Genomic DNA, 12,718 nt, shown 5'->3' on the forward strand with positions numbered 1-12,718 from the left:
TGATCGTGTAATCCTTCATTCTCCAACGCATCTCTCATTTGGCTGAATTTTTTTTTTCTGCTTTAGCCTTTGTTTTTGGTTGCCATTTTATTTCTTTCAGATTTTCATTTCATCACCCAATCTGTATTTCCTCTTCTTTGCGTTTTATCACCTTCTCTTTCTTCTTCTGTGTTGTGGAATATATTTTGTAAAACATGGTTCATTGATTTGTCTTCCTGCTTTTGATTATCAATAAATTAACTTATTTTAAGGATAAAAAAAATGAATTGTTGATAGATTTCACCAGATCCACAGCCACCTTACAAAACTCAACGCTTTCAAATAACTGATTCCATTCTATTCAAGTTCTATTTATAATCTTCACTCTTAGAGAGAGAAGGTTGTGTGTGTGTACGTGAGAGAGAGAAAATAAATGTGTATTTTTAATGGCATGAAGAAGAATTTGGTTTCCTCGACATCCTTCAAGTAAAAAAAACATAGGGAGATAATCTCAATATATTGGTTGAAGATAGAAAAGATTACTAGAGTTGAATTTTAATATTTTTCTCTTCTTAAATAGCATACACGTGTCAGGTTTTAATTAGTGTATTAGCAAATGTTGTATAATATGCATTAGCTGATCCGCTCCAATCCGACATATTTTAGTATCTCACCCACCACCACCCAACCTGAGCTAGGATTGTATTTTTTGATATTATATACGTTGCATCTAGGTTATTTTGTACATGCGCTTTGGTTACTTTATGATTATACCAAGGAAGATTGGACCAAATGTTACTAAACTTATGCTAGGCTATGTAATTTTCAGTTTATTTAATGAATTTTTATTAATGTAATGTTTTTTCTTATTAATTACATTTTTAAAATAAAGAAATGAGATAGTAGGACTCATGAATTAAGGAAGGAATGAATAATGCATGAATATTTGCAGGTGTGGTTTCAAGTGAAAGATAGAAATAAAAAATACTCCTTGGTACTTAAAAGTATTGTTATGTCTATCTACCTATAAATCCAAACGTTAATTTTAATTTCAGCAGAAATAGTTGGAGTTTGACCGGATTGAAAAATTTACACAACCTGTATAACTATTTACAATCATTTTAAAAGTACTTAAAAAAGAATCAGGATTCCCTTTTTTTTTTTACTATTCAAACTCTATATGTAGAACTATATTAAAAATGCTAAATATACCGAAGAAGGTAATGATGTTTGTAATTAAACGGCTGTTTAAGATAGCATTATATGAATAAATGTAGTACTCCATAAATCTATAATTATGTGTATTTTTAAAAAATTACTGTAAGAATTATTTAGCTTTACCAGCTCTCCAGTCTCAAACATCGAAACTGGAGCTGAGGTTTGCTGCATATTCATGAAGATGAGCAAACAAAACTGACAAGTTTTGCTATATGAATCATCTTCTACTGAAACAAATATTCTCCTTAACAAATCGATTCAGCTTCAAAACCTACTCTTCAAATTCAAAGAAATGGAACTCAAATCCGAACCCAAATCTCGTAATCACGCACCCAATTCTTCTTCTCACCGAAGCTTGCAATTCCATGTCGCAAGCGAAGCAAATTCACGCCCAAATGATGCGCACCGGCCTCGTTTTCCATCGCTTTCCAATCAGCAGGCTCCTATCCTTTATCGCACTCGACGAAAGGGGAAATCTTCGATATGCAAATGCTCTTTTCTCTCAAATTCCCGAACCCAATGTGTATATCTGGAATACAATAATAAGGGGCTGCGTTAAGAAAGGGTTTTCTGAGTTGGGGTTTTGTTATTTCGTTACAATGGTTAGAGAACGCGTGGAGATGGATAGGAGGAGCTATGTTTTTGGGCTGAAATCGTGTGAAGGTTTGGGGGATTTGAGAGCGGGAGAGTGTGTTTATTGTAGGATTTGGAAATCTGGGTTTGTGGGGGATGTTATTGTGAGGAATGAATTGATACATTTTTACTGCGAGAAGGGGAAATTGAGCTGCGCGGATCGAGTTTTCCGCGAGAGTGAGATTAGGGACGTGGTTTCTTGGACTAGTATGATTGATGGGAGTGTGAAAAATGGCATGATCGATAATGCATTAAAGATGTTTGATGAAATGCGTGAGACTGATGTGGAACCTAATGATGTTACAATGGTGGCTGTATTCTCCGCCTGTGCTCAGAGGGGGGATTTGAGGTCTGCAGAGAGGGCTCGTGAGTTCGCGGAGATGAGAGGGTTTAGGTTTAGTTTGAACATGATGAATGCCATGATGGATATGTATGTGAAATGTGGGGGTGTGGAGAAGGCTAAGGAGATCTTTGATAAGATGGAGGTGAGGGATGTGTTCTCTTGGACTAGCATGATAAACGGCCATGGGAGAAACGGGGAGGTTGAGATGGCTAGGAAGGTGTTTGATGAGATGCCGGAGAAGAATGTGGTTTCTTGGACAGCGATGATAGGGGCATACTCGCAGAATAATAGGCCGATGGAGGCTTTGAAGTTGTTTTCTGAGATGGAGATAGAAGCTTTTGCTCCTATGGAGAGTACTTTGGTGTTGGTGCTCTCAGCGTGTGCTCAATCTGGTCGTATGGATGTAGGGCAACGAATCCATGATCACTATGTGAAGGAGAAACGGATTCCTCTTAGTACAATTCTAGGTAATGCATTTGTTGATATGTATTCCAAATGTGGGAGCATTGATTTAGCTAGGGAGATATTTGATGAGACGAGGAAGAAAGATTTGGTGTCCTATAACTCCATGATTGTGGCGTATGCATCTCATGGTCATGCTGAGAAGGCACTAGGCCTGTTTGAGCTTATGGTGGAGCTCGGATTCAAGCCTGATAATATCACATTTGTGGGTATTTTATCGGCTTGTGCCCACAGAGGGCTAGTCGAGGAAGGTTGGGTCTACTTCAGGGATATGGAGGCATTTGGGGTCACTCCTGCAATGGAGCATTATGCTTGTATGATTGATTTACTCGGGAGAGTAGGGCTATTGGAAGAGGCGTATAGTTTGATAAACTCGATGGGGATGGAGGCGGACCAAGCCATTTGGGGTGCCCTTCTTAATGGGTGTCGGATGCATGCCAATGTTGAGTTGGGGAAGCTTGCTGCAGAGAAGCTTATGGTTTTGGATCCGGGAGATAGTGGGACGTATGTGCTGCTAGCTAGCTTGTGTGCAGATAAGAAGAAATGGAGCGATGTGAGGGTCGCTAGAAGTAGGATGAGGGAGAAGGGTGTGAAGAAGACACCGGGGTCGAGCTTGATCGCGGTGGAGGGCAAATTTCATGAGTTTCTAGTTGCAGATGAATCACATCCTGATTCTGATAGTATATACAGAGTTTTAGAAGAGATTTTGCTGTTTTCAAAGATGGATGATTGTAAATTGGATGATTACCAAAATCATATTGTTACATTTTTGTAGACATTTTTCTGAGTTGGAATGTTGAGAATTTTGGCTAAATGTTGTGTTGCTCAACTGCAGATTAAACTACAAAAGTTGGCATGCTTTGTTGATCATGTTTCTTGAACTTTTCTGTTTGAGTGGCTATTCTTGAGACCGGAAGTCTCGGGTTCAAATCCCACTAACGCCTTTATAGGTCCGAGCATATCCTTCCCCTGTTTGGTTTACCTGTTCTATTGCACACGAACATAGTTTACCGAAGGCCTATTAGTTGGAGAGGAATCATTTTACCAGCATATTGTGTTTCGTTGTCGAGAAACCAGAGTAACTATTGAAAGGCTCAAAAGAACATAAAAGTAAAAGGAACCCGTGGCAATAGAAGATTTAAAATTTACATAACTAAGAGGGAATCTGTTTCTCCTAAACTATTCCAACTACAACTTCACAAACTAGATCACAAAATTCCTATAATGGAAGTAAAACAAAATCCCCTCCAGTAGCAAAGGATGTTGATGAAAACTACCAACTAAATTCTTCTTATAAGCATCATCAACACTAATATAAACTATTGAAAACACATCTGCTTCCCTAACTTTATCCCTAATCAACTGCTGCTAGTATCTTACTGAAAATAAGCTCCACTGGAACACAACTTTTGTTGGGTGCTTTCTCCGAATTCTTGTGCAACTTCACAAAGGGCTTCTCTGCAGACGGGAGCATCGCTTCTTGGCCACTCTTCCTGGGAGCACAGGGCGAGGTCGTGACATAGCAGACGGGGCTCCTCTTAGAGGTCCTCCAAACAAGATCACCAAACACCTTGCGCGTGCCACTCTCGCCTCTTATCTCTCCAACATCCAACGGGTACCCAATGACTGTCACGCCATATGCCTCGCTTACTAGGCTAACAAACGGGGTGTTTTCAGCTCGAGGGCTTTGATTGACACTCAACTGCACATCCACCAGCACTATCTCCATCACATCCTGTTTGTCCAAGAAGCTGCAATCACTCTCAACCTCCAAATCCCCTGCCTTCGTCTTAACTGCACCTGCAATCAAATTCGACAGTGATGAGAAGAAAATGGCATTGAATATGAATATATCAAGAAGGTGAAGCTTTCTACTTGAAAGATCGGATGCTTGATTGCCATCTGGATTCTTGGAGATGGAAGCAGAGGAATTGCATCCAGTTGAATATATACATCTGCTTCTCTTTGCTTTTCTAGACTTCTTCTTCTTCTTCTTTGTCTCTGTTTTCTTCCGCCGCTCGACTACATAATTATAGCATCACCATCATTCTCAGCAGTGATCACACAAATGAGGAATCTAATGAACTATGCGTGACCTAAATTTTCCCCCAAATTCCAGGAACATAGAATTCCAGTAATTGACACAATTCCTAACAATTTGCTTCCAAAACATACACAAACACCTAAAATCTCCTTTTCCCGGCCCTAAAAATTCAATGTATGAGAAAAACCGTTGAAAACAAATACTGGATTTCCTCTTTATACGATAGCAACAAACAAATAATGATTGTAGGCTTAATTCGCAGGCATTTTTGTTACCTTGTCGCACATGTTTGAGGACTTGAGCTACCTCGCTGCATTTGTGTCGTTTCACTGGCTTTGTTTTGCCCATCTTAATCCACGCCCTCACCCTGCCAGTGAGTGAAACAGTGATAATCAAAGAAGTTCCCCTGTAATTTCAACAGAATTGTGGTTGGAATATTCACAATTTCAGCCACCGATAATGTTTAGTGGGTTAAGATGAAGAATGTGTTGAGAGGCATTGCGGATAGAGTTAGGATTTTTTGAGTTTTACAAACTTTTTAAAGAGAGAGAGATGTTTAACAGAAAAGGCACGAGTGCAGAGATGGTACAAACGCTGTCCAATGGTGGTCGGCTACATGTTTTCATGATACGGACCTCTTTTGTCTTAGCGGCTCTACTATTTTTGAGAAGCGTTATCATAAATAAACAGGCAATTTTAAGGTTGCTGCCATGGTGGTTTTGAAGTTTGAACTCTATAATTTGGCTTAAAATATTGACTACTCCCTCCATTCAATATTAAATGTCTCCTATTTAACTAACTCAAATTTTAAGAAATCGTATAATTTTGGCTTGGCTTAAAATATTGACTACTCCCTCCATTCAACATTAAATGTCTCCTATTTAACTAACTCAAATTTTAAGAAATTGTAGTATAATTTTATAAAGAAAAGTGGATAGTAAAAGTTAATGGATTGTGGATCAAATATTACTAGTTTTATAATAAAATGTGAGTGGAATTAGTTATTAGAATGATGTGTTCCATATAAAAATATACCAATAAAAATGAAATAAGACATTCATTGGTGGATAAACGAAAAAAGAAAAATGAGATATTTAATAATAGACGGATAGAGTACTTTATTAGTAGTGTTATTTATTAGTATTATTAATCTATTTAATGTGTTAAATAAAAAGAAAAAATAGTTAAATATATTAGGGATATCGGTCTCGAAAATCATGAACTTTGCCTAAAATTTAGTATTTCCTATAAACTTTGAAATTGTTCTATAATAAGATATTTCCCATAAACTTTGAAATTGGTCTATAATAAGATATTTCCCCTAAAATTTGGTATTTCCTAAAATTTGGTATTTCCCAAACTCACTCAAATAAGATATTTTCATCAAAATCTTATTTTATTTAGGCAATCGTGATACCTATTATGATATTTTAAACCACTTGTTAAGTTCATAACATGTAGGATAAAAAGTCACGTTGAAAGCCACGTTAATTTAATTGTGTCAAGTATGATAAAAAAAGTCTCGTAAGTACTCCAATAGATATGTCATGGGAAATTCCAAACAAAGTGCAAAGTTTGTAATATTATATACCAATTTTAAAGTTCGTGGGAAATACTTGTTGGAATCTATGCCGGTCAATGGACTTTGACCAAAATATAATTTCAACGAGATATTTAATTTTGTGAAATTAAATGATATAGCGTCGATCTACGTTTGGAGTAGATGACCGTGGTATATTCATTTTCTCAAATCCGATTCCGGGTGAGTGAGAAATAATAGATTAAAGTTGTGCAAAATTGCAAACTTAATGAGCTATGAGAGAAGCTTAGGGAATAATTAAGAGAATTAATTATCCCACATTGAAAGTTACAACCTTATTAAACTAGTATTTAATAAGAAAGATTATTACATGTAATAATTATAGTGGACTAAGATGGGCTATAAGAGCCCACACGTGCGCACACGCGCGCGCTGTCCGCCCCGCCCGCCGCGAGCCCGTGCCTTTTTAGACCACCACCGTTTCCACGTTAGTGAGCCAAGCGGGATGACAACTCTGTAACGACTTGTAACGCCTCGTAACCGACGACCGTTACGGTCTAGCATTAATGAAGCCATCAAGGCTGTGTTGACCCCTGCAGTGGACTGAGCCTATAAATAGGCTAGTCATTCTAGCATTTTAGTCACAGAAACTAGAATCCACACTCTGCATCATACAGTCTCTCCTCCCTCTACATTGTTTTTCTGTCGAAGCTCTGTCCTCTCCTCCATCCAGTTTGTCGGAGCTCTGTTAATAGCGGTGCTGCTTCACCAAAGACGCTGCCGTTTTATCTTTGGGGACGAAACGCCAATCCGAAGAGCACTACCGGGGCGTATCTTGTCTTGCGGAAAGAGGCCTCCTCGACTCGGCTATTTCCTGTTCTACGGTTTATAGTTTCGATTTCCGTTTGTAATTTTCGTTTCAGTTCATTTCCGTATTCCTTCTTTAGATTGTATTACGCCAGGTTATCTCTTGTAATTCCACGATACTAAATTTTAGGATAACATAGTCTCATTTGCAATTTGCACAACTGAATGTACTGATTATAAAATAAGCAAAATTATCAATATATTTAAATGAATGGAATCACCGTATCCATTCCTCCTGCATATTTCAAACATTAATTTAGACAAAGGAGTAGTATAACATTTTGGCTATTGAATTCGTGCTGTGGTGCAACTGAAACCGCATGCAAATTACTACAAATAAAATGAAGAAACAAGAAGGAAGAAGTTAGTTTACCATTCATTCGCAATGTTCCATTTCATATGGGGCGTTGAATCGTTCCTTATCAAGAGATGGGGTATATAATCTAGAAAATGATCACCCACATTTATGTGAAAACTTGAATATTATAAATATGTTATATAATTTAAATGTCCATAGCACCACCCGCCATTAGATTGAATAAATTATAGTCTCTGTTATATAATTCAGTATACATGTGAAATTATTTGTAGTAAATGTTTATTAAGCTTTACTCTACCCGTCAAGATGATTTCATTACACCTTTACTACTGAATGCTCCGATTGAAATTTTAAATGGTTAATATATCCAATACTATTGCAATGACACCCATTGGCTCGGCCTCTATTTGAAGAAACTGGCAGCGGAAACGCGTTGCGGGTGCAACTTCGAATTTGAAATAATTTAATAATTATTAATCGAACAAATAAATCACATAATAGTCAGATCTATTTAGCAGATTATTTAGACAAAAGCTATTCGCGTAATTCTCACATGTATCATGCTCATAACTTGAATTAATCATGCTTTAAGTGTATTGAAACCTAAAACATGCTTTTCTACGGAGCAGAAATAATACCTAATTAATTCTCCAAAGAATTGACGATGGCTAGCGACTTCTCCACGTGACGCTTTGAATACTATACCACGGATCTTCTCTCTGGTTCCCGAACTGTACTCCAATATCAGTGTGGACTGATCTTACCGGAATACTAGGACTTAAATAAGAAGACAGAAGAACTTTTCCAATTAGAGGAAAATTTCAAACTCCTCTTACTAGAGGGGGGACAAAATTTTTGGCTATTTTTATTATGATTCTGTCTCCTTTATTCTCCTATTTATATTAAGTTCATTTTGGGCCCAGACAGGGATCTATGGAAGGTTTTGGATATGGGCTCATCCAATTTACTTTTTACTAATTAAATTGAACCCACAGTTTAATATAAGAGCATCTCCAATGGCTTTAGGCCAGCCACAGGTTAGCCACTCTCTCTCCCTGCCACGTCATCAGCACTAAAATTCCACCTGCCACATCATCATTTTACTCAAATAGGCTAGCCTAAGGCCAGCCACAGGCTAGCCGCAATAAAAATAATTCAAAAACAACTACATTTACGCAATTAAATTTACGATAAATTACGGAATTAAATTTACGAGACATATATGGAAAAATGCATTCATTTCATTTAAATAAAAAAAAGATACATAGATAAAAAAAATACATAATAAAAAAAACCGGGCTTCCACACACGAGCCCCGCCTTTCTCTACTCCTCATCACCGTCGCCGCCGTCGTCGTCCTCGCCGCCGTTGCCGCTGCCACTCGGGACCTCCACATCGGTGGCATCTGAGCCCCCCATCAGTGCCCTCGTGACATCCAAATCCACTTGCATGTTCTCGAGCATCGAGTGAAGAAACCTCTTCTCTGTGGGTCAGTTGCGGCCCTCCACTCTTGGAAGACCTTGTACATCTGTTCCCACGTTTTTTGACGCGAGAATAAGGTGTACGCGCGTGGGGGGGGGTGCTGAGAGGACCTCCGAGGGCGATAGGGGGGAGGATCCCCTCGCTGCCCGTTGCGCCCGCTTTTGGCCAACCGGGCGAGGGCGACGAGCAAAGGATGGAGGGGTCAGAAACTCCTCAGCATCCGGGGGGAGGTCGTGGGATCTGCCGCTGCTGCCGCTGTAATCGCCGGAATAGTTCAGCTTCTGCTTCTTCGGCCACAGTTTAAATTGAACCCACAATTTAATAAGCTTTAATTGGAATATTACGAGCCGCCACTACAGAAGTTATATTGAACTCTCCCCATCCAAATCCGAAATTACAAGTAATCCGAGTTTCCATTTTAACTTTCATTTTCCGCGCTTAAGATAAAAATGTCCATTTATTAATTAATGTCTGCTATGGACTTAATTAATTAATTTCTTATTAATTCTAAGAGTGGACTTAGCATGAAACGCTTATTTATTATTCATAGAGTGATCAAACCCCAACTAGCTAGGTTCCAAATAATAAAACCTTGTTTCGCGCTCCTCTTGAGGATATTATCAAACGAGACTCACCTCGCGCACGATTCAATATAATAGCAATTCTAGCACCGCTAGCTATTAATCACCACTACCCAATATATCAGGATTATTGGGTTACGAAAAACGCGCACCATTTGATAAGTCAAAGTAATGCATAATCAATACCGTATGCTCAATGCTAACGTACATTGATTAAGAAACAGATATTTATCAAGACCTCGCCTTTCAGTAGATAGCACAAAGACAAGTCTTGCTGTTAGATCCGTTCAGTGCTTTACCACACCAATGTCATCTTATTTCAGTAAGGCTTAGAAATATGCGGACTGACATTGCAACCTTTCACGATGGATAGTCTAATTCCATCTAGGTCATGAAATTCTTCTTTTTCTTTGTTTAGGACTGACCGTGTTACCTTAAAGTGGACGCCGCCCACAACCGGTCTACTAAAACAAAGACTTAGACTTTGTTAAGTTAACTTATACATTTAAACATGCAATTAACATCCATTAAATGTAAAACATAACAACATTATGACAAAAATAATCTATTTTATTCCTTGGAAAATAAAATAAGAGTTTTACAGTATTCAATGACTCGAAACGTGATTTTTAGTATACAAACTCTAACACTATTGATAAATACTACTACCTCCGTCCTCCAAAATTTGTCCCACTTTGACCCGGCACGGGTTTTAAGAAATATAATGGAAAATGAGTTGAAAAAGTTAGTGGATTGTGGGTCCTACTTTTATATATTAGTTTTATAATAAAATGTGAGTAGGAAAGAGTTAGTGGAATATGGGGTCTATTACCAAAAATGGTAAAAGTGAAATGAGACAAATTTTGGAGGACGGACGAAAATGGAAAAAAATGGAACAAATTTTCAGGAACGGAGGCAGTATATTGATAGTAATAATTTTAGTAAAAACATTTGTGCAAATGCATGTACCATTAATTTATTTTATATTTATTTACATTTAAAAAAAAAACAATATCTATATATAACAAAAATAATAATATAAATATGTATGTAAAACTAATTTATTATAGATCAACGCTTATTATGTTTCAAGATTAAAATTTCAATAACTTCTATGAATCTGTCAACAGAGGGTATATTAGACACTTTTATAATACGGTGAATTATTTAATTATAGAATAATTGTGTAATCTCGATTCCATCGTTCTCTCTCCTTCCACTATTCATGTTAATTAAACCGTTTCAATTACTCCCTCTCATTCCAATTTTTCAACTTTTCGTCGTTCTCTCTCCTTTTCGACTATTCTCCTCCTCAGATCTTAGAATCAACATGGAATCAATACGATTTCAACAAAATATTCAATATCAGTAGAATAAAAGAATTAATGCAATTTCAACGCAAAAAAATCATCAACAGTAGAACAAAAGAATAAACGAAATTTCAGCGAAAAATCAACACAGATTACAGATTCAACAAAAAAGCAACACGATCAATTAAACACAAATTCAAGAAAAAATCTACAAAAAATCAACACAGATTTTAGAATCAGTATAGAATCAATACGATTTCAACAAAATATTCAACTTCAGCAGAACAAAAAATCAACGCAAAAAATCAACAACAACAGAATAAAAAGAATCAACGAAATTTCAGCGCTAAAAATCAACACAGAAGAATTTAACAAAAAATCAACATGATCGATTCAACACAAATTCACCAAAAAATCTTCATAAAATTAAAACAGAATATGGTGTTAAGATCCTTTCGAAGATGTGAATATTTTCAGTTTTGGAAGGTGGGAGAGAAATTAGGAACACATAAACCGTTCAGAAACTTAACTTACAAAAATAACCCCTGTTGACAAAATACATGCTCTGTTGACAAAATACATGCTCTTGTTGAGATAGAAATTCTACGCAATATTAATCACATATATATTATAATTAATAGCTAGGATTAAAGTTTTGAGTTTGTATTAGATATATGGTTTGCATTGGATCATATCCCATGATATTGATAAAATGTAAACTTATATATTGTACAAACTCAAAACTCCTCAAAAGCTTCAACACTGTTTTAATACAATATCAACGCAGTATAAAATTTCAAGATTTTAATGTCAATACAGTATCAACACAATATCAACACAACATCAATTATTGACTATCGTTGAAATTCTATTGACATTTTCCTGTTGATGCTTTTTTGTGATCTGTTGACATTTTTCAATGGTCCAGATCATAGTTTTGAGTTTGTACAATATTTAGAGTTTTCATTTGATCACGTTCTTATGTATTAAAATATAGTAGATTAATATTGGTTGATACAATCAATTTCAAGAAATTTATCATAAAAACCGTTTACTTTTTCAATATACGTTTTACAATTTTGGACTAACTACATTTAAAGTCATACCTAAAACTATTATACATTTAAATTAAATTATAACGGAATTTTTGTTATTTCTTTTAAAACTCTTCTTATATATATGTATAAATAGATATAGATTAATAGATGACATTTAATATAATTCTTTTCTAATAGTATTACCAATAGTGTTTATTTTTTAATCCAATTCAAGATTATATGTCTTTTATAGTTTTAATAATGTGTCAATGAGCTATATAAAAAATTGTATATCCTTATTAATTCTCTTCATATAATACACAATCATGGAGAAACAGTAAGTAACTGCAAGAATATTTACTCTAAAATTTACGGCGGTATATTCTTACTAATTCTCTTCATATTATACACAATCATGGGAGTAACGGTAAGTAACGCAAGAATAATTACTATAAAATTTATTCATATGATTGGTAGTTACAAAAATTATAAATTTTCAAATTTATACCCAAAACTTATACATATTCAAAATATAGGGCAAAATTCACCTTTTATATATGTATAGCTTATGAGATTACATTTGCTGGTGTATCTCATAGCACCAGCTTGAATAAATTATAGTAACTGTAAAAATGTTTTCAAACTTGGATTTGAAGCTATCATCCCGACTTTCCTAGCCACACATGAGGCCCAATAGATGAGCATGATCCATAGGAGACACCCCTGATCCATACTAACAGAACCATATCTCTACCTTTCCGAATTTGTGTGAAAAACGATCTTTTACTTGCTTTATTTAGTTAATTGTCTTTACTTGATTGTTTACTCTTTGCTCTTAGTTTAAGAAAACTAAAAACCCCTTTTATTAGTCTAGATAGTGTTCAAAGTTGCATCGTAGTACTC

At 36.0% G+C, this 12,718-nt stretch overlaps 1 protein-coding gene and 1 pseudogene across 1 annotated transcript; one reads left to right on the forward strand and one right to left on the reverse strand.

Moving 5' to 3' along the window:
* Nucleotides 1–1,324: 1,324 nt before the first annotated feature.
* LOC125212508 (pentatricopeptide repeat-containing protein At2g22410, mitochondrial pseudogene) lies at nucleotides 1,325–3,413 on the forward strand (annotated as a pseudogene).
* A 327-nt stretch (nucleotides 3,414–3,740) lies between these two features.
* Nucleotides 3,741–5,298, reverse strand: LOC125212149 (uncharacterized). The gene is made up of 3 exons (XM_048112230.2): nucleotides 4,955–5,298; nucleotides 4,511–4,657; nucleotides 3,741–4,435 (listed from the first exon to the last, which is right to left on the reverse strand). The coding sequence occupies exons 1-3, from the start codon at nucleotides 5,025–5,027 to the stop codon at nucleotides 3,990–3,992; spliced, it is 666 nt and encodes a 221-aa protein (XP_047968187.1). The 5' UTR covers nucleotides 5,028–5,298; the 3' UTR covers nucleotides 3,741–3,989.
* Between the last annotated feature and the right edge of the window lie 7,420 nt (nucleotides 5,299–12,718).

Source organism: Salvia hispanica, chromosome 3 (assembly GCF_029641045.1).
Source record: "Salvia hispanica isolate PSC_SH4W2 chromosome 3, Shi_PSC_v1, whole genome shotgun sequence".
Classification (NCBI taxonomy): domain Eukaryota; kingdom Viridiplantae; phylum Streptophyta; class Magnoliopsida; order Lamiales; family Lamiaceae; genus Salvia; species Salvia hispanica.

What these genes read in the sequence shown, in the direction of transcription:
- LOC125212149 (XM_048112230.2), bottom strand. Translation starts at nt 5,027, where the DNA reads ATGGGCAAAACAAAGCCAGTGAAACGACACAAATGCAGCGAGGTAGCT. An exon ending in CCTCAAACATGTGCGACAAG is followed by an intron (nt 4,658 to 4,954) that starts GTAACAAAAATG and finishes ATAATTATGTAG; the next exon opens with TCGAGCGGCGGAAGAAAACA. An exon ending in TCAAGCATCCGATCTTTCAA is followed by an intron (nt 4,436 to 4,510) that starts GTAGAAAGCTTC and finishes ATTTGATTGCAG; the next exon opens with GTGCAGTTAAGACGAAGGCA.